General features: G+C 49.5%; 1 protein-coding gene across 3 annotated transcripts in view; it reads left to right on the forward strand.

Moving 5' to 3' along the window:
* ACSBG1 (acyl-CoA synthetase bubblegum family member 1) overlaps positions 1–27,430 on the forward strand; it is a 65,685-nt gene that overhangs the window by 21,788 nt on the left and 16,467 nt on the right. For all 3 annotated transcript variants that reach the window (XM_049852850.1, XM_049852851.1, XM_049852852.1), the window contains exons 2-5: positions 2,764–2,864; positions 19,260–19,480; positions 19,895–19,983; positions 20,337–20,457. In XM_049852850.1, the coding sequence (XP_049708807.1) occupies positions 2,764–2,864; positions 19,260–19,480; positions 19,895–19,983; positions 20,337–20,457 (532 nt within the window). The remainder of the gene's footprint in view (positions 1–2,763; positions 2,865–19,259; positions 19,481–19,894; positions 19,984–20,336; positions 20,458–27,430) is intronic.

The following is a 27,430-nucleotide window of genomic DNA, read 5'->3' on the forward strand; positions in this document are numbered from 1 at the left end:
ATTTAAAAAACACAACCAGCAGCAAGAATGACTAAGTGTAAGGACTCAGGCAGCAGCCATGCTGCACAGAGCCCAGCAGTCTTAGGTCTACAACAGATGGGCTACGTTCCATGTTACACACCAGGCCGGTACACTCCTTTACCAGTCATAACCCTGAGAGAGCAGGGAAAAGTGACAGAGAGTTTCAGTGTATTCATTTCAGGTGACGGGGAGGTGTGGCATTGCCTTAATCCATTGCTGTTGACTCAATTCCAACTCATAGGAACCCTATAGGACGGAGTAGAACTGCCCTATAGGGTTTCCAAGGCTGTAATCTTTATGGAAACAGACTGCCACATCTTTCTTCCAAGGAGGGACTGGCGGGTTCAAACCACCAACCTTTCAGTGAGCAGCTGAGAGCTTAACCACTGCACCACCAGGGCTCCTTGGCATCCCCCTAAATCTGAAAGGCTCTGGCAAGTAGAAGGATGAGTTTAGCCTATTTGGAAAATTAGATTTCAGCCCAGTTTGACATTCTCTTAATCAGACATGCAACATTTTTCAGGCATTGAACATAGAGAGCTGAATAAGTTCTTCCAGAAGCCATCTACAAAGATAAATGAGGTGATCCTGTCACACTGAGTACTGGCCAACGGCCAGGACCCTCCCTCTCATTGAAAAGAGGAAGGAGAGAGAAGGGGAGCTGGGTGAGCACAGTGTCTGAGAACTATGAGACTTATTCCTGCACTGGGGCACAAGACACCCCAGAAAAGGCCCCTGCAAAGGAGAAGGAGCTTCAGGCAGCATTGTCCTTCCTACGTATGCTTTGCCCTGAGCTTCCTTAGGTGGCTGGCTTTTCATTTAGTCTTTGTTTAGCTGTTTTAAAACCACAACCAGTTTACAGAGATTGTATTAGGTGGGGGAATGCTGTCTGTACCTTTTGATGGTGAGGATTTAAAAACAGGCTTGTTTGTGAGGAAGCAGTTAAGGTTGTGGAAGATTACAGCCCATGACGGTCTTGGCTAATTTGGGGGTGACTGGCAAGCTGATGATTTTAAAGGATGATCAGCTTTAAGCACTGGGTTTGTCCTGTGGTTGGAGCTCCTTCTTTGAGAACACAGGCCAAGATGGAGCTGGACCCAGGGGGACATTGGCCCCCTCCTTTGCAGTGGGGTCTCCCTGACACTCCCAGTGTGGGACCCTGAGCCTTATTGTGTGTGTTCCCTCAGCTGCCTGGTATTGCTTGAGCCCAGAGCTCAGGGATTGTTTATAGTCTTTTTGTCCCCAAATGGAGACAACTTCTACCAGACAACCCAAGCTAGTCATGGCAGTAATCAATGATCCGAAGTCAGAAGGACAAGCTCCATGACCTTCGGAACCCTCTGTTTCCCTCTGCCTGGCACTGTAGGCCTCGCCCCAGAAGCCTGCTTTGTCATCTTTTCAGTCCTTCCGGCAATCTCCAGAGCAGGTCACCATAGCAACAGAAGGACTGCTCCAGCCCTGTGCTCACAACGTTTCCAAGAAAGGGGCCAGCTCAGCCCTGCACTTATCCCCCTTCTCCCCATCCCCCTCCTTGCATAACCTCATGATGTCTTTTGCTTTAAAACCAACCTCAGGTTCTTAAGCAGACTGTCACCGTGTGGGCCTGGGTGTGTTCGCAAACTTAGTTTGGGCCTGCAGCACCAAGAAGGAGTAAGGCCGACTGGGAGAAGCAGGTAACTGGAAACTGGGCAGGTATGGGGCTAGCATGACCCTGACAGAATGGACTCCCTGGAGCCAGGGTCCTGCCCTCAGGGCTGCCACGACCAGCTGCACAGGTTGTGTACTGCACAACTCCAGGGGACTCTGTTTGCATAGTTGATGACTTTGAAATATGTGTAATGCTGTAGCCCTCTTGCTCCTGAGGTATGCACTGATACCCATTTGCTCACCCACTCAGGGGTTGAAGTCTGACCAGTTGAATCCTGAGGAGGAATGGTGCTGAGGAGCAGAGAGGATAAAACAGCCCAGTAACCCCATTGTCCACAGGCCACCAAGCCTGGGAGGCAAGGGGAATTTGGGCCATGGGTGAAGGCAGATGGCACTGAACCACACACAGGTTTCCCTGGTCCCGTGTTTGTCTCTCCATGAACTGAAGAGACATAGGGAGCACCACCAAGAGGGGGGCACCAACAGGAGGGAAGGGCCTCATTTTGGGGCCTACTTCTGGCTCCTGAGAGCCCTAGGAATGCACTCAGCCCCACCCTGAGTTTCTAAGCATGGCTCTTCTCAGTGCCTGAGTTATGGTGGGTGTGGGATGGGTGTAGGGGGCTCTCATCCCAACCCTGAGAATATGCATTCTATGGGGTAGTTCTAAGAGCCCGCCACTGCCTAAGCCCAACCCCTTCCTTGTCCACATGGGGACACTGAGGCCCAGAGAGAGGCATGAAATTGCCCAGAGTCACACAGTCAATGAGAGCAAAGCAGGACTTGATTTTTCTTACTGAGCCCCAGAGGGGCTCCATGGCCCTGCCTTAGAACCTGCAGCGAGAGGCTGGGGAGGGAGCAGATTAGGGCCTCAACCCAGGGAAACAAGGGACTGTCCCTTACTTAACTCCTGGAACTACTGAGGTCTTGTCTCCTGACCCCAGCTGGGACACTTCTGCAAATGGTCCCGGGAGTCTTCAGGAGGCAGATCTACCAGTGTCACCCCTCGGGGAGTACTGAGATGTCTGCCAGGCCAGAGCCCAGGAGCCCAGGCCAGTCCACCAGGTTCTAACAAGTGCTTACTCTCTCCCCCACCAGCCCCCAGACTGACGGGCAGACGATCTCCAAAGAATCCCTAAGCCATGCCCTTGTTCACTCGTCCCCAGAGAAGGCGAAGGACACCCAGTTGGATTGTCCAGGTGAGCCTGCTGGGAGGCTGCTGGGGTGGGATGGGCAGTACCAGAGAGCTTAGCTGTGCTGGGTATGGTGAAGGGGACTGCTGGCTAGAAACAAGCTGATGAGCCACAGGCCAGGACTGTGGGAAGGGGCAAGTGGAAGCCCACTGATCACCATGCCCCCAGGGACTCCACCAGGCCAGTTTCTTCGTCACTGTCGCCACTACCACCACCACCACCACCGGTGCCATCAGGGCCAGGCATGATAGAAAGTAGGCGGGGGGAGAGTTCTTCTTCAAGAAGGCCGGGGAGGAGAGGAACCAGAGACAGGGAGACAGCTCAGACCTCACCCAGGGCCAGGCTATCGGTACTTGGGAACTTCAGCTGGGGTTACTGGAGGATGGGAGGAAGCCCAGGCAAACAATGTCCTGGGAAATTGGGGCAAATGACAGGCAGGCAGGTGGAGGCTGGTGGCATTTGATTTGGAGGCTTAGAAAGGCATGTACCCTTTAATAATGACATTGACCCTCAGATAATTGCACAGGGTTAGCATTTACCCTGAAGAGTCATCAAAACGCTGATGACAGTAATAACGCAGCTTTTGTCCGTTTTTATTGGCTGTACAACCAATATTGCAGCAACAACAGAAATTGAAAAAAAAAAATGAAACAAAAGGTGCTGGGTGCCCAGGGTCACTGCCTCCTGTATGTGTGCTGTCCTTGGGACCATACGTTGTTGCCATCTTATCTCTGGCCTGTCTCACCTCTGGGGACAGAGAGCTTCCCCCGAGTCACTGGTCTTCCTGGTTGTGAGTTTCTTCGCTGCAGACTCCTCCTCAGAGTAAATGCGCTGTGATCCTCGTGACCACCCCCACTGCCTTGGGCCTTTGGGTGGGAGCTAGTTGGGGGAGATGATGAGTTGGCTGATGGATGGTGAGGTTTGAGGGGTACTGGATGGGTGTTTGTAGAATGTCCTTCAATTTGGGTATGCCTGGTGTTTTTCTCACAGTTAGGCAGGGGTTGTGGGTTTAGGAAGGTCTCTGGGTGATGCAAACGGTTTGTGCTCAACTACTGACCTTAAGGGTTTCATGGTTCCCACCCACCCAGCAGCGCCATGGAAGAAAGGCCTGGCAATCTGCTTCTGTAAAGATTGCAGCCAAGAAAATCCTATGGAGCAGTTCTACTCTGTAACACGTGGGGTTGCCATCAGTGGGAATCGACTTGATGGCAATGGGCATGGTTTGGTTTGGGGGAATAGATGGTAGTGTTTGAGATGGGACTAACTGGGGAGGAAGGAGTGGGAGGAGGCCAGTGCCAGGGGTCTTTGGACTGTACAGAGTGGTGAGGCCAGGGCCAGGGAACAGGAGGAGGAGGCATCTGCCCTTTGCTCTCGTTTTCCTTACTCAGCTTTCTCAGGGTCAGGGGGCGGGGAGAGGAGGGCCCGGTGTGAGGGTGGACACAGTCAGCACCTCTATCCCCTGTCACAAGCATTGTCATGGGCTGGATGGTGAGAGGCAGGGCAAAGGTCACTACGCCCGTTTTCAGTCAGGAAACTGAGGCATAACAAGCCCCTCAGCCAAGGCTCCGGGGGTGCGCTTTCCAGGGGTGAAGCTACTTCTCATGCTCTCCTCAGAGATAAAAGAGAAGGAATTGGGACAAGGAGAGGGCCAGATGGTTTCTGAGGGGAAGGATTTGAAAGGCACCAGAGATGGACCAGGCAGCCTCTCCACTTGCTGTATGACCACAGGCCATCCCACCAGCTCTCTCGGGCTGTTCTCTCAGATTTTATAACCCTTCTCTGCTGTGCTCAAAGAGATGTCTGAACCAGAAGGCTCGCACACAGTGATGCCCTGGAGTGGGGAAGCTCTGAGCACTGCGATGGCATTGTCAGTTCTGGAGATTCGAGGGGCAGGAAGGGAGTGAATGTGGGAGAAGCTCTGTGTCCCCCACCAAGCCCCAGAAAAGCCTCTGGTGTTTGCAGGAAGGAACAAGTCATCCCCAACCCTATGGGCTTCAGTTGTGTAACATGCTTGGCTGTCGTCTCACAGCCTTGCGGCAGTGAGCACGCAGAATGGGCAGGTTTTAAATAGATCAGGGAGGAGCCCCTGGGTCACACAAAAGGTTAATGCGCTTGGGTGCTAAATGAAAGGTTGGAGGTTTGAGTCCACCCAGAGGTGCCTCAGAAGAAAGGCTTGGTGATCTACTTCCAAAAAATCATCCATTAAGAACTCTGTGGAGCACAGTTCTGCTCTGACATGCGTGGGGTCATCGTGAGTCAGAGTTGACTTGAAGGCAGCTGGTCAGGTCAGGTCAGGTTAGGTTAGGTTAGGTTAGGTTAGGTCAGGTTGGGTTAAACAAGTGGGGTGGGGAACTGCAGAAAGGGTCCCAGCAGAGGGGCTGCAGCAGGGGCATCTAAGCGCCCCACAGCTTCTGGGCACTGGATTTAATGAAGGGGCGGAGAATTGGTAGGCGACTGAGGGGGAGGTGGCAAGGCCACCACTCTTATTTATCAGGACTTTGGGAAGCTGGGTAGGGACAGCCAGGCTGGCTGTGAGCTGGAACCAGGTAGGGTAGGGTGGGAATCCCTCCTTCCATCCATACCATGTATGGCGCATGGCTGCTGGGGGTGCTGAGATGGAAGCGCCTCCTTTCCTGCCCTCAAAGAGCACCAGTCTGGGGCAGACAGGCCCTGGGTGAAGGACACAGAGAGTCAGACCAGGGAAGGAAGGCCCGCTACCTGGGGACCAGGGACCTTCCTGGGTGATGAGGACCTCAGTTGGCCTCAGAACCTTAAGTCGCCCCTGTGCCTGGATCCAGCGGTCTGCCCTTGTTGATAAGGAGGGCAGGACAGTCTGGGAGGGGCTAAAGGAGCCACCTGGTACTACTGCTGTCAGCAGGCACCCCTCAAGGGGCCCCAGGCACCGCCCAGAGCTTTGCCGGGCAGGCCTCATGAGGACCCACAGGCCTTGCGTGGGCTGTGCTCTGCCCAGCTCCCTCTCAAGCAGCCCCCGGTGTCCCTGGAGGTGGATGGAGCTGCTGTGAAATCCAGGTTCAGCATGAGATTGAGTGCCCACTGTATGCCAGGCCTCAAGATGGGGCTTGGGACCCTTTAGCTCTTTGACTCCCTAGCAGCCCCAGAAGCCGTGGCGTTAGACTCCGTACCAGAGAGGAGACTGGGGCGGCCACCTGTTGAGAGTGGCCTCAAAGCTGCTCCTTCACAAAGCACTTTTCATAATATTAAGAGAAGTTAGCTATCCATGTCAAAGACTCTTGGGGTGAAGGGGTTGTAGGATTATGCGAGGGATTAGAGCACCCTCTCCCCACCCAGCTGCCCCCCCTTAAGAAGAAGAAGAAAATCTTATTGAACTTAGCACGTGCTAGGCTCTGTGCTAAGGGCTGCTATTTTATATTGACAGCAGCCTTGTGGGGTACATCCTTCTATCTTTCCCATTGGTTAGAGGATACCAGCCACACTGCCCCTTTGGGACCTAGACAGCATCGTGTACAACGTGGTCCCCTCCAAGTCTGGCCCTGAGGCCTGGCCAGCCCCTGCCTTGCCCCCACCTAACTGCTGAGCAGGTGGCACCTCTGGGAGCTCTTGAAATTTTGCCTCCTGGGATCAGGGTTTACCCTGGAACCCTCAGAGGCGCTGGGGCTCCTTCTTGAGTTCCCAGAAGTTTGTGGGTCCCCAAGCACTGGTCTTTGGGCTAGGCACTGAGCTGCCCACAAGCCTGTGCTCCCAGGCACAGCCCCTCCCGCCCAAGTCAGGCCACAGAGCTGCAGTTCTGACCTCCACACAAAGGCAGCCTTATCCCCAGCCTGGAGACACATTTCTTTCTCGACATTTCTAGGTTGAACATGAACCCCAGCTGGAGAAGGGCAGCTTCGAGGCTGCAAAGAAGGGTAGGGGATCCAAGGAGAGCACCCCTGGGGATGGAGCTAGTGGGGGTGCTGGCCAGGGCCTGTTCCCCACCCCCACTCTTCCAAGGACATGCCCACACCCACTGGGCAGCTCTCAGCTACAAGCTGGGAGGCTGGGTGCTTGGCCCAGCTTGGCCTCCAGCATGGTGAGGTCAACCGATTTACTGGGTGTCCTCTGTGCCTCACTTCCCACCATTCCCAAACGTTCCAGTGGCATGAACAGTGTACCAGGCTGGAACTGTGAGCTGGGGAGCCAGAAAAGAGACTGATATGACCCCTGTCCTCAGGCAGGGAGCTCACAGCCTGAGGCTGGAGAGAAGGAAGAGGCCTGAGGGACACTGGGAAGCAAAGGACCCTGCTGCCACTTCAGCCCCCAGAGGGGAGTGGGTTTGGAGAAAGGTCAGAAAAAGCGAGGGGTCAGAGGAAATTAGTGTAGGTGGTTCAGAATGACCTCAATTCCTCATCTGTGAAATGGGTACAGGTATAATACAAGCCCTTTGGCAGAGAACAGTGGAGCTCTGTAATCCTTGGAGAAACATTTTACTTGTCAAAATATTCGGTCCTGCCAAGTCACAAGTGTGTATGAGGCCGATCTCTGTCCCCAAGGTGCTGGCCACATGTGTGTACAAGACTGGGGCTGGGTCCCAGGGGTGCTCCTGAAGCACTGCAGGCAGAGAGAAGCAGATCTCAGCAGGGCTGAGAAGTCTCAGGGGCTTCCTGGAGGAAAGTTACCCCCACAGGGCTGGGTGCCTAACTGGAAGCCCAGCGACCTAGGTGCCCCCCGCCTCTGTATGGGCATTGCTATCAACGGGGCCTTCAGACATTGCTTGAGTGTTCTCTACCTGGATATGACCGGTCGCCAAGGCGCTGGCTATGAGGGGCAGGTCTGGGGCAGCTCTGCCTTAGTGGCTCCAGGCTAGGATGCTAGATCTCACTTTCTCTAGCAGGTGGACCTCTCCAGGGTCACCTGTGTCTCCTGGGCACTCCCACCACAGGCCTGGGGAAAGCCCATTGCCAGCCCTGCCACCTCCACTCATCCAGGCCTAGACAAGTGGAATCCTGGGGGGCAGGGGAAAAAGACCAAAACAATGGCCGGGGAGGGGCTCACAGGGACCATCTTGTCCATCCCAATTGTAACTGAGATAGGAAAACTGAGACTCTCCTGCAGTGGCCAGAGCTCAGGGCTCCTGGCCCTCAGGTGAGAAGGCTGGGGAGGGGCCAGCAGCTACAGGGCCTCTCCTCCAGACTTGTCCCTGTCTGCCAGGAGGCCTCAGACACAGTAGGGATAAAACCACTGGTGTTCTGGCAGGTACATTCTGTACCACTCTGCCAAGCTCCTCATAGACTGTTCTGTCCCAAGCCTTGTGCTTGTCTCCTGTCATGTCCTGAGGCCGCTGTGACCCTTTCCTCTGATGTATCCCCAAGTGGCTGGCATGGAGCTGACCAGGCCCAGAGACCCTCAGCAAAGAGTCCCTGTGTAGAGATGGGATCCCTCCGGGGCCTGGTCCCAGACTGACCCCTGGGAGAAGGGGCTGTGGGATCTGGGTGCCCAGAGGGAGTGTTCTTGGAGAGAGATCTGTCTCAGGCCTGAAAACCACCTTTCCCTCAGGACCAGGTTATCTCTCCATCTGAACAATGAGCTCCATTCCTATGGCCTGTTCCCACAGACTACAGAAAACACCACGGGCCTCCCACTCTGTTCTCGGGATTTTCTCCTTCCCAGCTAATTGAGAGTGACTTCCTCTGCTGTTCAGACCCCTTTATCCCAGAGCTCCAGAACACGGCTCCCACCCTGCCCAGCAGCCCCCAGCATAATGGATGGATTGATAAGACACAGACCAAGGTCAGGCCAAAAGTAGCAGCAACATGAGGGGGAGGAGGAGAGGGGCAAAACAGGCAACGGGAAGTGCAAGCTAGGTCTTGGGAAAGCCCGCCCACGGCACTCAGCTGACATGGTGTAGATGGTGTGGAGGCAGCTTCATCCGGAGAGAACTTTAATCACTTTATCAGCATCGACAGGCCAAAGCTGATGGCTGTGAGGCAGAGGTCAGACATCCCTCCTCTCTCCAAACTTTTTACCAATTCTAACACCAGCCATTCCTCCCATGGCATTCTCTACCTCTCTGATGGGTTTGATAATTTATTGCAATGGCCACACAGAACTCACAGACCATACTCATTATTATGGGGTTTATTAGGGAAGTAACAGGTTACAATTCAGGGTCAGGATACAGTTCTTCAATCAGGACAGCCTCTTCTCAGCAGTGCCCACAGGAAGGCCTCCCTTTGGCCTTCAGCCCTTTGTTCCCTCGGCCCGGCCTCTGCCCTGCTTTGGCAAGTGTTACAAAGTTCTTTAGCTCAGCCAATAAGTGCCTGGAGACAACCCACTGCCCCAAGGTGACTCCTTCCTGAAGAAGCTCAGCTCTTTCCCCACAGGTCAGCACATCCACTGTAACCACCTTATTCTGTGGGCTGGGAAGCTCACTGCGTCATCTTGTGCCAGTCTCCTGGTTCTGCTGCTACCATGTATCTGCTGCCACTTCTCGCCATCTTGTATAGTCTCCTGTGTCATAGCTCCCTCTCTCTCTGTCTCATGGGTCTAGGAGATTCTCAGCAAAGGGACCCCAGGTTTAAAGGATGTGCTCTGCCCTTGTCTCTTCTTGGTAGTAGTGAGGTTCCTACCCATCCGCCTCTGGGATGGCTCATTTTTAGCCTAGAGGAATAGCAAAACTAACCTATCCCCTCATTAGGGCCCCATACACTATATTTGCGTTGTCTTGCCCCCACAAGTGTGCCATTATTAGTTATTTGCATTATTAGGAAGCCACCCAATCCCCGTGGTGGGCCACAAGTACCTCATTTGCTAGTCTCACTCGGTCATTTGGCAGGAGTTACAAGATGGTGAGAGAAAGGCCATATAAAAGCAATCCATCACAGCACACAGGATCATCGTCCTGGTGGGCAGCTTGGCAGTGTTTGAGTGGGATTGTTGGCTGTTGGCTGCATTGCAAGCTTAAGCATTTGTTGCCTTTTGGGGCCTTGGGGGCCTGGCTGAGTGATCGAGACCATGATTGGGTCCTGGCCATGTTCTTGCTGTTATTGCCGCAGCGATTTTGGGCACAGGAAGGAGTTGATGGTTATGCCCTTGTGGGGCTTCCATGAGGGTCTGGGGAAGAGACAGTTTTAAGGGGCTGGTAGCTTATCCTGATTTCTTAAGTCTCTCCTGTCATCCGAAGGAGCCCTGGTGGTGCAGTGGTTACGTGCTAGGCAGCTAACCGAAAGATCTGCAGTTCAAACCCACCAGCAGCTCCTTGGGAGAAAAGATTTGGTGACCTGTTCCCATAAAGATTACAGCCTAAGAAAAACTCTGTCACATGGGGTCACTATGCAGCAGAATCCACTCAAAGTCACCTAACAACAACTTCTATCCCTCAAGAAACTAACACCAGAGAGGCAGACCAAGAGGTGACCACAGCAGACCTGGGCCCATTCACAATCCCTCCGTCCTGCTTGGTTCTGAGCAGTCTGTGTGGCAGAGGTCCAGGGACTCGGGCACTGTTATCTTCCCCCCAACACCATCCCCACAAAATAGACAGCAGACCCCCAAACCTACACCCCATTTCCTGACCAGCCCCCATCCCCCCTCCCCAGCCACTGGGTGCAAGGCAGCTGCCGGGACTGGCCAAAGTCTTGTCCCAACTCAGCCACTAATCTGCTGGGACCTTGGCCATTCCTGCCGCCACTGGTACTCAGTTTCTTCATCTGTAAAGGGACCATCTACCTCTGAAATACTATGTGTGAGAATTTCCCGCCCCTGCTTTTTTTTTTTTTTTTTTGCATTTCAAGGATGCCCCATGTGGCTGAGGTCGAAGCTGACATTCCTGCTGGGGCTGGAGGTGTTATGTGCGTGCTTATTCTTCTGACAGGCATTTATTGCAAGTCTACTGTCTGCACCGGAAGCTCTGCATCTACTCAAAAAGGATAGAAAGAAATTTCTTGAGCACCCGCAATGGGCTAAGCCTTTTAATCATAACAATACAGTGACACGTATCTTTTCTGATGTGTCTACACGTTTTACATGAACTTTTATTTCCACCTTTTTTTCACTCAGTGTTATATGTGAACATAACCTCATGTCATTAAATACATTTTAATATCTTTTTTTTTTCATTTTTATTTTGGTGAATACAAGAACAAAGCATTTTCTGTTTCCATCATTCTGACATAACAATTCAGTTGACATTATGTCCCCATATTGTGAAACCATCACCACTATCCATTCCCAGATTTGTTCATCATCCTTAACAGGAGCTCTTGAGCAATACCTCCCCATTTCCTCTTCTCACCTGCCCCAGGTGGTGGTGTTGTTGCTAGTTGCCGTGAGCTGACTGCAACACATGGCAACCCAGTGTGTTACAAGAATAGAACACCTCCATAGGGTTTTCAAGGCTGTGAGCTTTCAGGAGCAGATCGCCAGGACTGTCTTCCAAGGTGCCTCTGGATGGGTTTGAACCTCCAAACTTTTGGCTAGTGAAAAAAACCAAATCTATTGCCGTCGAGGCAATTCCAACTCACAGCGACCCTACAGGACAGAGTAAAACTGCCCTCATAGGGTTTCCAAGGAGCACCTAGTGGATTCGAACTGGCAACCTTTGGTTAACAGCCGTAGCTCTTCACCACTATGCCACCAGGGTTTCCTTTGGCTAGTAACGAGTGCTTAATCATGTGTACCACCTTAGTAACTACCAACGAACTTTGGTCTCTATGCATTTGCCTATTAAGTAGGTTATTTTAATGGCTGCGTTGGAATCCATGACATGGCTTTATTATAATGAATTTAACCAGACCCCTATTAGACATTTGGGTTGTTTCCAATGACTTTGCTAATAGAAACAGAGCAGCAAAGAAAATGTCTCTAATTGTTGTCCTTGGGTAACTTCCTAAAAGTATGTGATTACTGGGTCAAAGGATCAGTCCTTTTTAAGCCCCTTGATATATATTGCCATATTCCCCCAGGAAATTGGTACCAATTCATGCACTCACACCGCACAGCATCCTTGCCAACCTGGGATATTGTCTTCTTGTCTGGTTACATCTTTGCTGCATCAGGTTCTTTCATTTGAGAAGAAGCCCAGGTAGTAACCAGGTTGGGAGGTGAGTTCAGATGGCTCCAAGAGATGGCGGTTACCGTGAGGACAAGCAGGGAAGAAAAGAAAGTGGTCAGTGAGGAAGGGGAAGAAATTAATAGGCCTCTTGTTCCCTACTCTGGTGACACCACCATTACTCAAACTCAGCTCCTCTTTCTCCTGCTGCTACCACTGCTGCTCTCCACTCATCTCACTTGTCCACCCTCATCTCTGCAAGTCACTTCCAAACTCAAGAGAGGCTATGATTATATCAGTCGCCACCCACAGAAGTGTTCTTTCTAGGCAGCGTTCCTGGGCAGGCAACATCCTGAGCCTCCGGGCACGGCATGGGGCACTGGTTCCATTAGTGTGGTTACCAAAGCTCAGCACCTTGGGGCCAAGGATCCCTTCCAACTGCTCTGCTCAGGCACTTGACGCACCTTCATTGTTGTTGTTGTTGTTAGTTACTGTCCCTTTGGGTCCGACTCATACTGACCTCATGTATAAAAGAAGGAAACGTTGCCTGGGTCCTGCACCATCTCTATAATCTTTGATGTATTTGAGCTCGTTGTTGTGGCTATGGTGTCACTCTATCTCATTGAGGATTTCCCTCATTTTGCTGACCCTTTACTTTAGCAAACTTGATGTTCTTTTCTAGAGATTGGTCTTTCCTGATGAGCTGAAGTTTTGCCATCCGTGTTTCTAAGGAGCCTTCTTGTAGTTCTTCCAAGACTGATTTGTTTGTTCTGGCAATCCACAGTATATTCAATATTCTTCGCCAACACCACAATGTATGTTGTGGTGTATTGTGGTGTCAGCGCACTTCTCTGATAGCTAAAGGCTCCCAGCCCAGGCCTTCAAGCCTCGTGTTCAGAGCTCTTTCACCTTCTCTGACAGACATGGGGGTTGAATGCATGCACATGAGACGAGAGGGGTCACCCAGACCAGATGGTTATCCTGTCTTCCCTTCTCTCAACTGCTCAAGCCCAAGGGTGGGCTTGGACACTGGCACCAGAGGCTGAGGCCACTGAGCTGTGGTGGGCCCAGGACACTGAGCAGGGCAGGGCCGCACTGGGGCTACCTGGGGCTGGCTCTCAGGCATGCAGAATGGGGTACAGTCTGGCAGGCCCCATTTGGGCAGGCACCTACAGTGTGGGCCTGTCTCTCTCCACACTTGAGTGACATCACCAGGCCATCCTAGGGTACAGAAGGTGAGGCAGAGATGAAGGCTGGGTCCCCTAGACACACAGAGCCCTGGTCCAGCCATCCTGGGATTGGGATTGGAAGGGAGGCTAACTCGTTCTGCCCCAAAGGCCCGCTGATCTCTGCTCTGAGCAAGACTGCTGCTGGAGCTTAGGACCCAGAGAAGGTCAGATTGCTGCAGGAGCTTCCCAGCCTGGTGGGAGAGGCAGACCTCACCCTGACTAAACCCTGGGTTAATCTTTAGTGATGACAGGTGCTTGGGCCTTGAAGTGCAGTTAGCGTGTGGCCATGGATTAGAGGGAAGGGCATTCTAGACAGAATGACAGGAGGGGCAAAAGTTCAGGGGTGGAGAACGAAGGAAGGCTGGGAGCCGGTCAGGCTGGCTGTAAGGACCAGTATGTGCTGAGTTGGGAAAGGTGGGTAAGCTCCTTTGGGAAGGTCTGCCTTAGAGGCCTCAGAGCAGACCGCATCCTGTGATCAGTGGGAGCCATGGGAGGCTTTTGAGCAGGTCAGACCTGGGCTTAGAAAGGTTTATCTGGGGGCCTCAGGAACAGGGAACAGCCGGGGGTCAGAAGTCAGAACTGCCCAAGATCACCCAGCCTGAGCCCCAGGACCAGATGGGCCGCACTGGTGGCCCTTTCCCAGAGGAGATGAGGGTGCTTGGGGTCTGCCTTAAACCCCACCAGGAGAGGCAGCATGCCCAATTGGGATGGCATAAGTTTGAGTCAGACCCTGTGGGTTTGAATCCCAGCTGTGCCACCTGCCAGGAGTTACTTAACCTCTCTGAGTCTCATGTTGTAAAATGAGGTAATACACCAGCCTCAGGAGGCAGTGGGCATAAAAAGAGATGGCACACAAGCCTACCTGGCACATGGCAGGAACTCTGTAAACAGAAGCTGTGAAACCATTTAAATTTCTTCACGGGGAGGAGAATGATCAGGGACTCCTGTGGCGAGGGAGAGGATCAGGGAAGAGGGAGAGAGTAAGCAAAGAGGATCCCAGGCCCCTTCCCCACTTTCTGGCTGTTCTAGGGGCAGGAACAGGCCTCTGTGGTCCTGCTGGCTCAGCTGAGCCTATGGAGTAAATGCAGAGAGGAAAGGCCAGGCCAGAACAGAACCAGACCCACTGACCAGCAAGCCTTGTCACCCTTCTCAAGGGGTGTGGGGTCCTCCAGGGCCCAGGGCTCTCATCCCCATCATGAAACTGGTGAGCTATGAGGAGACTGAACTCTCAGACCAGTCAACCTTCCTTCTTTTTCTCATGACTTCTTTCTTCCTCCCAAGAAGGATTTGAGATGATTTAACACACTTATAATTATTTAAACTATTAACACAGGGAAAAGAACTATGTGATTAATGGCAGAGGAAAAATCAGATGAAGAAATTCTGTCCACTATGTCCATCAAAATTTAAAGCGCCTTTTTCTTTTGCTCCAGCAAGCTTAAGTCTAGAAACCTATTCTTTGGAAAGCCTAGAGCAAGGGCTGAAAGCTGGGAATCGTCTGAGAATGCTGAGTAAGTTCTAACCCAGCCAACAGTGGAGTCCTGTGTAACCACACACACACGGAGACACACAGTGAGGGAAACACAGTAATATCACAGAAGTTCAAAAATGAATGATTTGGCTAATGGCTATGTTTTATTTGATTCACATAGTTTTTTAATTTGAGCCAACATTTAAAAATCAGGTGATTACTCTTTCAAGAGTTATCTATATAGGGTGCAAAGGAGCCCTGGTAGTGCAGTGTTAAAGCGCCTGGCTGCTAAACCTAAATGTCAGCAGTTCAAACTCACCAGTTCTCCACAGGGGAAAGATGTGGCAGTCTGGTTCCATGAAGATTTAAACCCTTGGAAACCCTGTGGGGCATTGTACTTTGCCCTACAGGGTTGCTACGAGCTGGACTCCACGGCAGTAGGTTTGGTTCGTTTGGTTTATATGGGATCAAACTGACAACAGCAACTCAAAAGGTCAGATAGGAAACTTAGGGAGCAGTGAGTTTATGTTAATGGGGGAGGAACAACTCAGAAAAGACAGTGAGAATGGTTACACAACTCAAAGAATGTAACCAACGTCACTGAATTGTACATGTAGAAATTGTTGAATTACTGTATGGCCTGCTGTGTACATTCTTAACAACAACAACAAAAATAAAATAAATTATATATTTTGTAAAAAATCAGGTGATTACACATAAACACCCAGATTTCCAGCAACTCTGGGCCTCCATTCCTTCTGGCACCAAACCCTAGAGCTGAGACACAGCGTTCCCTTTTGATGTGAGCTCTCCCGTGTCCACAGTCCTCATCACTCCCTGTTGCCTCCCTGACATCGAGGCTGGGGTTGGTACAGTTATCATTGCACTTGTAATGAAGTGCAATTTCTCAGAATAGAGAAATATTGCATTGTTCTTTAACAAAAGCAGAAAAATGAAAGGTGGACTAAGAGGGCCATGTGTCAAAGGAAAATGAGGGCGCCTATTTCTCTGTGGAAGTGAAGAACGAGCAAATCCTGGTGCATTTCATTCATTATTTATTATTATAAACTATCTATTATGATGCTGGTGGCACAGTGGTTAAGAGCTCAGGCTGCTAACCAAAAGGTCAGCGGTTCAAATTCACCAGCTGCTCCTTGGAAACTCTATGGGGCAGTTCTCTACCCTGTCCTATAGGGTCGCTATTAGTCGGAATAAACTCCACGGCATTGGGTTTGGTTTTTGGTTTTATTATGATACTGACACAGAGTTGTGCAAACGGCACCATCATCCTGTTTTAGAATATTTCCATCGCCCTAAAAAGATCCTTTAAGCTTGTTTGTGGTCACTTCCTGTTCTCATCCCCAGCCCCAGGCAACACTAATCTGCTTTCTATTTTTACTGCCTTTTCTGGACATTTCATATAAATGGAATCCTACGAAATGTGGTCTTTTGCATCTGACTTATTTTGCTGAACGTGTTTTTGAGGTTCATCCATGATGAGCATGTATCCATCCGTACTTCATCCCTGTTCACAGCTGAGTAGTATTCCGTTGTATGGATAGGCCATATTTTTTCATTCATCCTTTGATGGATATTTGGGTTCCTTCCACTTTTGTCTATTACGAATAATGCTGCTATGAACATTTGTGCACAAGTCTTTGTGTGAACATATGTTTTCATTTCTCTTGGGTCTGTACCTAGGAGTGGAAATTGCTGGGTCAATGGGGTCGCTGTGAGTCAGAATCAACTCCATGGCAACAGGTTTTGTTTTGTTTTAGTTTTGGTTTTGATGGTAAATTTATGCTTAATTTTTTTATGCCTCTCTGTCACTTTTAACTTTTTTAAAAGAACACATATGTTTACTTTTATTATTTTTCCATTTACTTTTGTAATAAAAATTGGTTTATTAAAATGAGAAAAAATATAGATCGACTCAGTACATCCAGGGTGGAAATGGAAATTTTCAGCAGAAGGTCAAATTGAAAATAACTGGTTCGAAGTTCTGGAATTGAGCACTCATCCTCTTTCTTCCTGAACCCTTAGTCCTGTGACCAGCAGATCAAGGGGCTGCTTACTCGGGCCACCTGAGCTCTCACTTCTGAAGCAGAGGGGCTTGGCCTTTCAAGGCAGTAATTAGAGACAACAAGCCTTTATAGACAACAAGCTTCCCAGTCAATGACTTCCATCTGAACCATGCCTTCCAGTTATCAAGGAACTTCTTCTCTATAACCACAGGCAAGTTACTAAATCTGCCGGAGCCTTGGTTCCTCCATTCAAAAAAAGGAAGGGGCATGAATCAGGATCACCAGCCCTTAGCCACAATTCCAAAGCCCCCAAAACTCTAAGATCTAAAGTTTGATCAAAACTCGTGTCTGCTTCCTACTGTGGAGGGGAAGTTTCCAGTAAGATTTTTATCTCCTTTCACTATGGATTCCCTTAGGGGGCAGTGAATTTATGTTACTGAGCGAGGAACAATTGAGAAAACACAGGGTGAGAATGATTGTACAACTAACTGTAATCAATGTCACTCAATTGTATGTGTAGAAATTGTTGAATTGGTATGTTTTGCTGTGTGTATTTTCAACAACAAACATTTGGTGGCAAAATCCAACCTGAAAAAAAAATTTATGCTTAATTTTTTAAGAAACTTCTAAACCATTTCCCAGTGTGGCTGTACCATTTTACATGCCCACCAGCAATATATGAGGGTCCCAGTTTCTCCACATCCTTGCAATACCTCCCATTTTAAGATGAGTAAAATGGGGCTGAGAGGAAAATGACCCCCCCACCCCAGGTCACACAGCAGTGAGTGACAGAACTGAATTTGAACCCAGGTTTCCTCAACTCTGCAGTCTGTCTCCTTTGCGCTGGTCTGCTCTGTGGAGAGACTGTGAGTGAGATCCAGGGAGTGGACACTCTGAAGAGTCTGGACATTCAGGTCTGCCAGGCTGGGGCTCTGGGATCTGGGGAAAGGGCCTGGAGGAGTCTGAGGAATGACTGAAGGGGGTTCCTCAGCAGTCCTTGGCTCACACCCCCACCCAAGAGTGCTGAGCTCCAACAGCAGCTGGTGGCGGGGGCCTCAGTCCCAGGAGGTGGCAGTGGATGCTGTCCAGCATGGTCTTGGCCTCTGCCAACACCTAAGACCTGTCAATGAGTGCCCTCCCTGCCCAGCCTGCATCCCACAGGCTGCCATGCCTCTGCCTCATAAGCTCCCTTCTTCCGTTTGGACCTGGACACATGATTGATTCATTATTTATTATTGTAAGTTATCTATTATGATGTCCCTATCACTGCCCCCCACCACAACTCCTGGCTCTTCACAGGAGGAAGAGGAGGCTGTCCTCCCCCACCCCAGGATCATTACCTAAGAGTGTCAAAGGAAACAGTCACTCAGTTCATCTGCAGGCCATGGGGAAGGGCCAGTCACAGGGCACCATGTCAGTAGCACAGAACGGACGCTAGGTGGCGCTTCTCCACCCCAGCTTGGGCGCAGCCAGCAAGTGGCAGTGCAGCCCCAGCCATCCTAGGCAGCCCTCCCTCCCCATCCCAGGATTCCTCGTCTTAGAATGACCACCCTGACCCCAGGGAAAGGAGGCCTCAGGTGCCCAAAGGGTCCAGACCAACCACCCAACCTCTTTGCAAACCATTTGCAGAGTCTGGAAAAGGAAGGAAGAACAGAAGTGTACATTTATTGAGCACCAACTGTTTGTCAAGGCTCTTTGATGCACACCACTTCTCCTGATACTTGCATGAACCCTGAGAATTGAATCCTCACTTTACCCCTGGGGAAGTAGACTCAGAGGTTAGTGGTTTATCCAAAGCTGCACATATTGAGTGGCAAGTCTCTTTCTCCACCCATCACAACTATAGTAAGCCCCCTGACCCTCAGAAACTGGGTGGTGTCCCAGAACAGTGTTCCCAGTATGAGCTGTGGTGTCAGGCATGCCTGGGTTCAAGTCCTGACACTGCCACTTCCCTACTGTGTGACCTCGGGAAAAATGACTGACCTTCTCTGAACTGCAGCTGTCCCATCTGTAAAACAGGCTATTCAGATACTCCACGTGAGGCATCCCACATGGTGCCTGGCACTCAGTAAGAACTAGCAAATACTTTTGTTCTGCTGTTGTTATTATTTCCTACGACTAGGAGATTTCTCAGGCTGGAGAACAGGGCCTGCTGGTCTTTCATCTCCTGTAGACCATGGGGAGGGCCCCACTCTTTGATGCTCTGACCTTCTGTCCATTCGGGTCTGTCCCCACCCATTCCCAGGCATCAGAGGAAGGGTGGAATCCTGAAGGCTTCTTGAGATCTAACAATCCTACTCTTCCAAGGCAACCCAAGTTCCACTCCCAGCTGCCCAACCTCAGGGAGCAAATTCCAGCTGGGATGAAGTGGACATAGGAAAAGGTCTAGTGACCTCAGTGTCCCAAGGGCCTCTGCCTCTCCTCCAGCTACTCACTCAGCTCTTCCTTGCTGCAAGCCCAAGCCTTGCCCATCCTTCACGGCCAAGTTAGACTTCTTTCTCCAGGTAGCCTTCCAGCCTATCCCAGTTCCTAGCTCACCTGCCAGCCCCCACAGCCCAGTGCCCAGGGCATTGGTGGCACCAGCAGGGCGGGGAGCTCAGCCAAGGACAGGACCAGGTTCCCCCAGTGACAACCCCAGCTGACCTGATCCAAGCTCTGTCTCTCCACCACCAGAGGAGGCGTTGTGGACGACTCAGGCTGATGGGCGGGTCCGCCTGCGCATAGACCCCAGCTGCCCACAGCCTCCCACCACCGTGCACCAGATGTTCTACCAGGCCTTGGACAAGTACGGCAACCTCAGCGCCCTGGGCTTCAAGCACCAGGGCAAGTGGGAACGCATCTCCTACGTTCAGTACTACCTGCTGTCCCGCAAAGCGGCCAAGGGCTTCCTGAAGGTGAGGGGGCCCCTCCCTCAGCCCCTGACCTGCCTTCTAGGTCTGGCCCACCAGGTGCGCCTCCCCCAACCCCTACCAGGCAAGGCCCTTTGAAATCATAACTCCACTGCCATTTACTGAGCGAATGCTACGTGCAGAGCCCTGTACTTCAGGTTTATTTGTTGTGTTCAAGGTGGGCTAGAAGCCTTGTGTGCTGGGCTGAGGGACTGGACTCCCTGGGAAGGCCCCGGGCAGGGGCAGCAAGGGCTATTGAGTGACGGATCCCCCAAAGAGTTCTCTGACTGGCTGGATCCTAGCAGGGTGGTCCCTGGGACAGGCCTGCAGGGTCCTCTGCAGTGTGCATTGAGGGCGTAATGCGGGTGGGAGGTCCCTTCCCTGCCCAGCTGACCTGGGCTGTCTGTCTTTGGCCTGCAGCTCGGCCTAGAGCGGGCCCACAGTGTGGCCATCCTCGGCTTCAACTCCCCAGAGTGGTTCTTCTCGGCTGTGGGCACAGTGTTTGCAGGGTGAGTGGCTGGGGTGGGGCAGGGTCTCCAACGGGTTAGAGGTGGGCAGAGAGTGGAGAGAGCAGTGTTATCTCTTATTTAGAATCTGGGAATGTGTCCACCTTTGGGGGCCCTGGCAGACCTCCCACCTTCTTCTTTCCCTGCCAGGCTACCCACCCCTCTCCAACATCCCATCTCTTCTCTGGGCCTTCTCCTAGACTGCCTTTGGCATCCTCTCTGCCTGGGGTGGCTGTCTGAGATGACTGGGAGCCCTGCCTGGCCTGGGTGCTCTCTAGGGTGGGGGCTGTAGGTGAACCGGGGGTGGGCGGCCCCTCTGCACCAGCCGAGACACAAACCCTCCCTGTCTCCTGCAGTGGCATTGTCACCGGCATCTACACGACCAGCTCCCCTGAGGCCTGCCAGTTCATTGCCCATGACTGCCGCGCCAATGTCATCGTGGTTGACACACAGAAGCAGCTGGAAAAGATCCTGAAGGTTTGTGGGAAAAGGGGTGGAGTAGCAGCAGCTGGGCACCCTCCTGGGCCTCCACTCCACCTGACGAAGGCCTTTTCTACCCTCCCATCCAGTGTCTCCCCTCATCCTCATCAGCAAGTCCATGCACCCCACCGCCATGCACACACACATAGAGCAAGGCAGGGTAATGGTTACCCACCCATTTGACAGGTCAGGAAATTGAGGCCCAAAAAGCACAGGGACTTGCCCCAGGTCACACATGAAGTTGGTGATCAGGCCCTGGGCCAGGAATCCTGGCCAGACCACTGCTTCCAATGGCTTTCCATTCAGTGTAGGGTCTTTCCTGGGGGGTAAAGGGGACATGGGATCCTCTGCCTATGGAAGGATTACACACTGTGGGTGGCTCAAAGCTCTACTACCTTGGGCATTCAAGTCTGACTCTAAGTGGGAGGTGGGGTGAAGGTTGCCACAGGGTGAGGGCTGGACCACAGCAAGCGCCACAGGGTCTTCTAAAGACAATGGGAACATGGCAGGAGCTCGAGTGCCCCCTGAGCTAAGAAAAAACAAATTTTTTCCTGAGCTAGCTGGGTCTTTTCTGAGTGTGGATGATGCCTCCTGAATCACTTCAGGTCCACCCCTGACTAGCTCTGTACCCACACGCCCCACACTGGAATGTGGTAGCCCAGTGACACCTCTGTGCCCCAGTGACCTGTGAGGCTCCCAGGGCTCCCTGTGTCCTAGAGAAGGCCTTCGTGTGCTGGCTTGACTTGTTGGCAGGGCTCTGGTGCTGGGGGTGTCACCTGGGCCTCAGCCTCCCCATCTGTACCTGAGGGTGGGAAAAGTGGCTTCCAGCCTTCTAGGACTTGGGACCTGGATTCCCAGAGGAACCAAAGCAAACATCTTCCCCCATTTCTAGTGGAGAGACCTCCTCCAGCATGAAAGAAAGAAGCTTGGGTCAGTGGTTCCCAACAGGCTTGCCTCAGAATCCCTGAGGCAGGCCCAGGCTGCAGCCCAGATCCCTCAAGGCAGAATCTCTTGGGGGGTGCCCCAAATCAGGGTATGTTTTTAAAACAGCTCCCTCAGGTGAGGCTATGAGCAGGCCAGACCAAGAGATGTTGATTTATAGTCAAAGAGAAGCCCTGGGAAAACCTAAGAAGTAACCAGGCTAGAAGCACAAAGGCCTCTTGCCAGGGTTTACAAAAGACACTACCTGCTCCAGCACTCTAAGCGTACCCCTCCTCATTAGTCGTGGATGCTGTATTCACAAACCCAACTGTTCACAAAAGCTACTCCTGGGGTTCTCTGTCAGTCACAGAGAGGCGCATGTGCAGAGCTGTAGAAACATCCCCTCAGGTGGACCAAGGCTGGTTCAGCAGTCCCTAATTCAGTGTTCGTGGGGACTTTATAGGTCCTGTCACAGATTGTGAGAATCAGCGGCATATAGTTTATGGCTGCCTCCTCACAGCCCCTAGAGCCCAGAACTGCTATGCGAGGGGGACTGAGGGAACCCCCAAGTCAACCACCAGAGCCTAGACAGGGAGGCTCAGTCACACAGGACCCCTCGCCTGGTTCAATGCTCCACTGTCGCCATCTTAAAATTCTTAATAACTTTCCAGCAAGGGGCCCCACACTTGTTTTGCACTCGGTCCTGCAAATTAGGTAGTGGGTTCTGCCCTCAAGTTCCAGACCCCTCTCTCTCAGTGTTTGTTCTTATCCATTTGCGTGCTCTCTCTCTTTTGTCATTTTAGGATTATTTTGAAAACCCTGTTTTCACGGGCACTTTTGACCTACTTTTGTTTTACTAGTAGAGATTTATCAAATGGGCTTTGCATTACCAATGACAATATAGCTTTGAATTCTTGAGGGGTCTTCTTAGCTCCTTTGGAGCCCTGTGTTTTCAGATCTCTAATTCTGAGCGTCTCCATTCTGCCTGACTTGGATAAATGCTTGAGATTGGGGGAGAGGGTGTGGGTGCGGATTCTGCGGCCCAAGATAAATTGCTTTGTGAGACCATGTCAGCCTGAACTGTCGCCGGTGCCCTCCTTCTCACCCTCCCTCCCCTCCAAACCCTCAGGTGGTTCACTAAATATAAAAATATATATATATAAAGGGGGCAAATATTTAGACAATAATGGTCAGCAGGCACACACCATTTTTGGCCTGCCCAGGCACCCTAGAACTTAGTGGGGCCCTGATTTCCTCAGGTTTGGATGTTTCCAAAAGGAGCCCTGGTGATACAGTGGTTAACTGCTTGGCTGGTAACCCAAAGGTCAGTGGTTCAAACCTACTAGCCATTGCACTGGAGAAAGATGTGGCAGTCTGCTTCTGCAAATCACAGCCTTGGATACAGTTCTACCCTGTCACATGGGGTTGCTATGATTCGGAATTGACTCCGTGGAAATGGAGGTTTTGGAGGTTTCCTAGACCCCAGTGATCTCTGAGGCAAATGGGTCATTGGGACAATTCCTAAGCCCCTCTCCCCACCCAGGCTCCCCGCCAGGCCACCTTCAGGCTGATGCCTCCATGGCTTAAGAATTGCTCGAGAACCAAATTGGCAGGGACCTTGACTGCCAGTGTCCCAGTGGCTATCCCCCCCGCCCCAACCTTCCTGAAGGAGTCAAACCATCCTCAACGTCAGCGCTCATATCAGAATCCCAGGGCCGGGGAGGCCTCCTGAGCTTTAAAAAAGTCCCCCAGTAGATTCTGCCATGCCCCTCAGGGACTCAGGCCCCCTCTGATAGGTCGTCAATCTAATCCAAATGCTCCCCTCCCCATTTTGCAGCTGAAAAAACTGAAGCTCATGGTTAGGAAATCACCACCCTAGATTATTATTTCAAATAAAATTTGTATTATGAAAGTTTTCAAACCAACAAAAATAGAGAGGATAGTGAACCCCCACACAGCTATCATTCAGATTCAACAATTACCAACACTTCACCACACTTGCTTCCTCAATGCCCCGTTTTTGCTGAAGCATTTGCTTGAAGGAGCCCTGGTGGTATAGTGGTTAAGAGCTACAGCTGCTAACTAAAAGGTCAGCAGTTTGAATCCACCAGCTGTTCCTTGCAAACCCTATGGGGCAGTTCTGCTCTGTCCTATAGAGTCACTGAGTGGTAATCGACTCGACGGCAATGAGTTGTTTTTTTTGGTGAGGGGGGAGGATTATTGGCTTGAAGGCAAATCTCTGACATCAGGTCATTTCATCCCTTAAATATGCATCTCTAAAAAATATGGAATTTTTCTTAAATATTTACAATAACTTCATCATACCTAACAAAAGGTGATTCGATGATTTCATGTCATCTAATACCCAAAATTTCTTTTTACAGTCGGCTTGTTTGAATCAATCTAAACTAGGCCCACGTGTTGCATGTGGCTGTGTCTCTCATGTGTCTTTTAATGCGAAACAGTCTCCATCTTTGGTTTCCCATGCCGTAGACCAATGTGGTCCCTGGGCCAGTAGCATCAGCATCACCTGGGAGCTTGTCAGAAATGCAAATCCTGGGTCCCCACCCCAGACCTGCTGAATCAGAAACTCAGGCTGTGGGCCCAGCACTTTGTGTTTTAACCAGCCCTCCAGGTGATTCCGATGCACGCTCAAGTGTGAGACTATGACCACAGACATGTCACAGACTAGTTTGGTTGTCTTGTACCTTGTCCCACATTCTGGATTTGTCTGTCTGCTTCTTCTTGACGTTGTTTAACTTGTTCGTCTAACCTCTGTAGTTTCTCTTGGATCTAAAGGCACGATGTCTTTTTGGCAAGAACACCCCACAGGTGGAGCTGTATTGCACCTTCCCATGAGGCACATGGTGCCAGGCTGTACCACTTTTAGTGACACTGAGATTCAGTGGATTCAGGTGGAGAATACTTGATCTTCTATTGTAAAGCTCCTCATCAACCTTTCTCCTAATGGCTTTGGTATCCTTTGATGATCTTTGTCCAAATCAATTATTTCATTAGGGATGGTACGATAGTGATTTTCTAATTCATCAGCTGGTATTCTTCTTCCAAAAGAACTTTCCTTCATTACCTAGAACCTGAAACACCTGTGCATACAAATCAGGTGTGATAGAATAATGGCCTACAAAAGATGTCTATATCCTAATCCTGGGAACCTATGAATATATTAATTTACATGGCAAAAGGGACTTTGCAGGTGTTATTGCTAAGGATTTTGAGACAAGGAAATTATCCTAGATTATCTGGGTAGGCCCAATGTAATTAAAAGGGTCCTTATGAAAAGGGACAAAAAAGGACCATAGTCAGAAAAGGACGTGATGACTGAAGCAGAGGTCAGAGAGAGAGAGAGATTTGAAGATGCTATGCTTCTGGCTTTGAAGATGGAGGAAGGGGCTATGAGCCAAAGAATGCAGGCTGCTTCTAAAAGCTGGAAAAGGCTAGGAAATGGATTCCCCCTAGAGCCTCTAGAAGGAACACAGCCCTGCTGACTCATTTTAGACTCTGACCTCCAGAACTGTAAAATAATAAATTTCTGTTGTTTCAAGTCACTGAGCTTATAGAAATTTGTTACAGCAGCAGTAAGTAACTAATAAGACAGGCAAGATAAATGCTTAGTCTTTCTATTTATTTACCAATATCAGGACTATCTCAGTTATCTAGTGCTGCTATACACAAGTGGGTGGCTTTAACAAAGGGAAACTTATTTTCTCACAGTTTAGGAGGCTAGAAGCCCAAATTCAGGGTGCCGGCTCTAGGGGAAGTCTTTCTTTGTTGGTTCTGGAAGAAGGTCCTCGTCTCTTTGACTCTCTACTCCTGGGTGATCTTCATGTGGCTTGGCATCTCTCTTCCCGTCTCAATCTCTTCCCCTGTTTTAATCTCTTTTATATCTCCAAACAGATTGACTCAGGATATACCCTATGCTAATCCTGCCTCATTAACATAACAAAGACAACCCATTTCCCAATGGGATTATAACCATAGGCATAGAGTTTAGGATTTACGACACATATTTTGGGGGGATACAATTCAATCCATAACAGTGACTAACGGTTGTTCTCAGATTTGTTTGGGTTTAGTTTGTCTTGTTTTTCAGGTTTTTTCCTTTTTCCATTTTTCTCTCTCTCAAAGTGTCATTATGAACTTATAGATCTTTATATATAATGTGTTTCCATCAATCACGGTCATTATTCAAATTTTTCCATCTGTAGTCAGTGCGAAAACTGATGCCTGTGTCCTTTTGAACTGTCCCCATCATTCTTTGAGGACTTATTTTCTGGCACAAGACCTCAGGTTCATCTTGTACATTTCCTGCCCCAGACTCCAGACCCAGAATCAACTATTTCTCCAGGATACTCTGATTCTTTTTAGTGAGGAATGATATTTAGAGACCACAGTCTGAACTATCTGGACACCAGGAGTGCCTAAAGCTACTGGGTAGAGTCATTACTTTCAGTCTTTTTCAGTGGCCAGAACTAGGAAATAAATTATATATATATGTATACATATATATGTATTTTTAATGCACATTTGAAAAGAATGTGTATTCTACAGCTGTTGGATGGAATGTTCTATAAATGGCAATTAGGCCAAACTGGTTAATAGTGTTAATAAAGTTTAAGTCATCTATGTCCCTACTGATTTCCTGTTTACTTATTCTATCAAATACTGAGAAAGGGAGTGTTGAAATCTCCAACTACTATTGTGGATTTATCTATTTCATTTCTAACCGTTTTCGCTTCATGTATTTTGAAGCTCTGTTATTTGGTACTGTACATACATATTTAATTACGTCCTCTTGATGAATTGACCACTTTATCATTAAGAAATATCCCTGGTAAATAGCTCTTGTTCCAAAGCTACTTTGTCTCATTATAACCACTCTAGGTTTCTTACGATTAATGTTTACATGGTATATGTTTTTATATCCTTTTAACTTAAGGAGCCCTGGTGGTGCAATGGTTAAGTGTTTGGTTGCTAAACAGAAGAAAGGTCAGTGGTTAGAATCCACCAGCAGCTCCAAGGGAGAAAACACCTGGTGATTTGCTCCCCTAAAGATTAAAAACAGAAATCATATGGGGCACATCTAGACTGTCGTATGAGGTTGCTATGAGTTGGAATCGACTCGACAGCACACAACAACAACAACTTTTAACTTATCTATGTCTTTATATTTGAAATGAGCTTCTTGCAGACAGCATATAGTTGAGTGTTGCTTTTTTATCTAGTCTGACAAAATTTTCTATAAATCCACCATGTTGTTATTTGTTTTCTATTTGTCCCATTTGTTCTTTATTCCATTTCTCCTGACTTTTTTGAACTGAGGGTTTTTTGTTTTGTTTTGCCTGTGTGTGTGTGTGTCTGCATGTGTTTGGTTTGTTTGTTTTGGACATCACATTTTATCTGCACCACTGGTATATTAGCTATTCCTCTTTATTATGTTAGTGTTTGCTCTAGGATTTACAATATGCATCTTTAACTTATCACAGTCTACTTTCAAATAATATTATACCACTTCACATGTATATAGGAGCCTTACAGCAATATATTTCCATTTCCCCTTCCATCCTTTGCATTACTGACATCTGTTTTACTTCTACTTGTGTTATAAACCCCACAATATATTATTATTCTTGCTTTAAACAGTTAAGTATCTTTCAAAAAATTTTAAAAGAAAGAACATTTATATATTTTCCCACGTATTTATAATTTCTGACACTTATCATTTCTTTATGTAGATCTGAGTTTCCATCTGATAGCATCTTTCTTCTCTGTTAAGAATGTTCTTCAACACTCCTTGTAGTACAGGTCTAACGGCAACAAATTCTCTCAGCATCTTTTTGTCTGCAAATGTGTTTTTCCTTAATTTTTGAAGGATATTTTAATTTGGTCTAGAATTCTACATTGATGCAGGTTTTTATTTTGCTTTCAGCACCTTAAAGATGTCAGTCCAATGTTTTTTAGCTTGCATAGTTTCTGGTAAGAAGTCTGTGATTCCTTATCTTTGTTCCTCTCCACATAAAGGTAACTTGTT

This window comes from Elephas maximus, chromosome 13, assembly GCF_024166365.1.
Source record: "Elephas maximus indicus isolate mEleMax1 chromosome 13, mEleMax1 primary haplotype, whole genome shotgun sequence".
NCBI lineage: Eukaryota > Metazoa > Chordata > Mammalia > Proboscidea > Elephantidae > Elephas > Elephas maximus.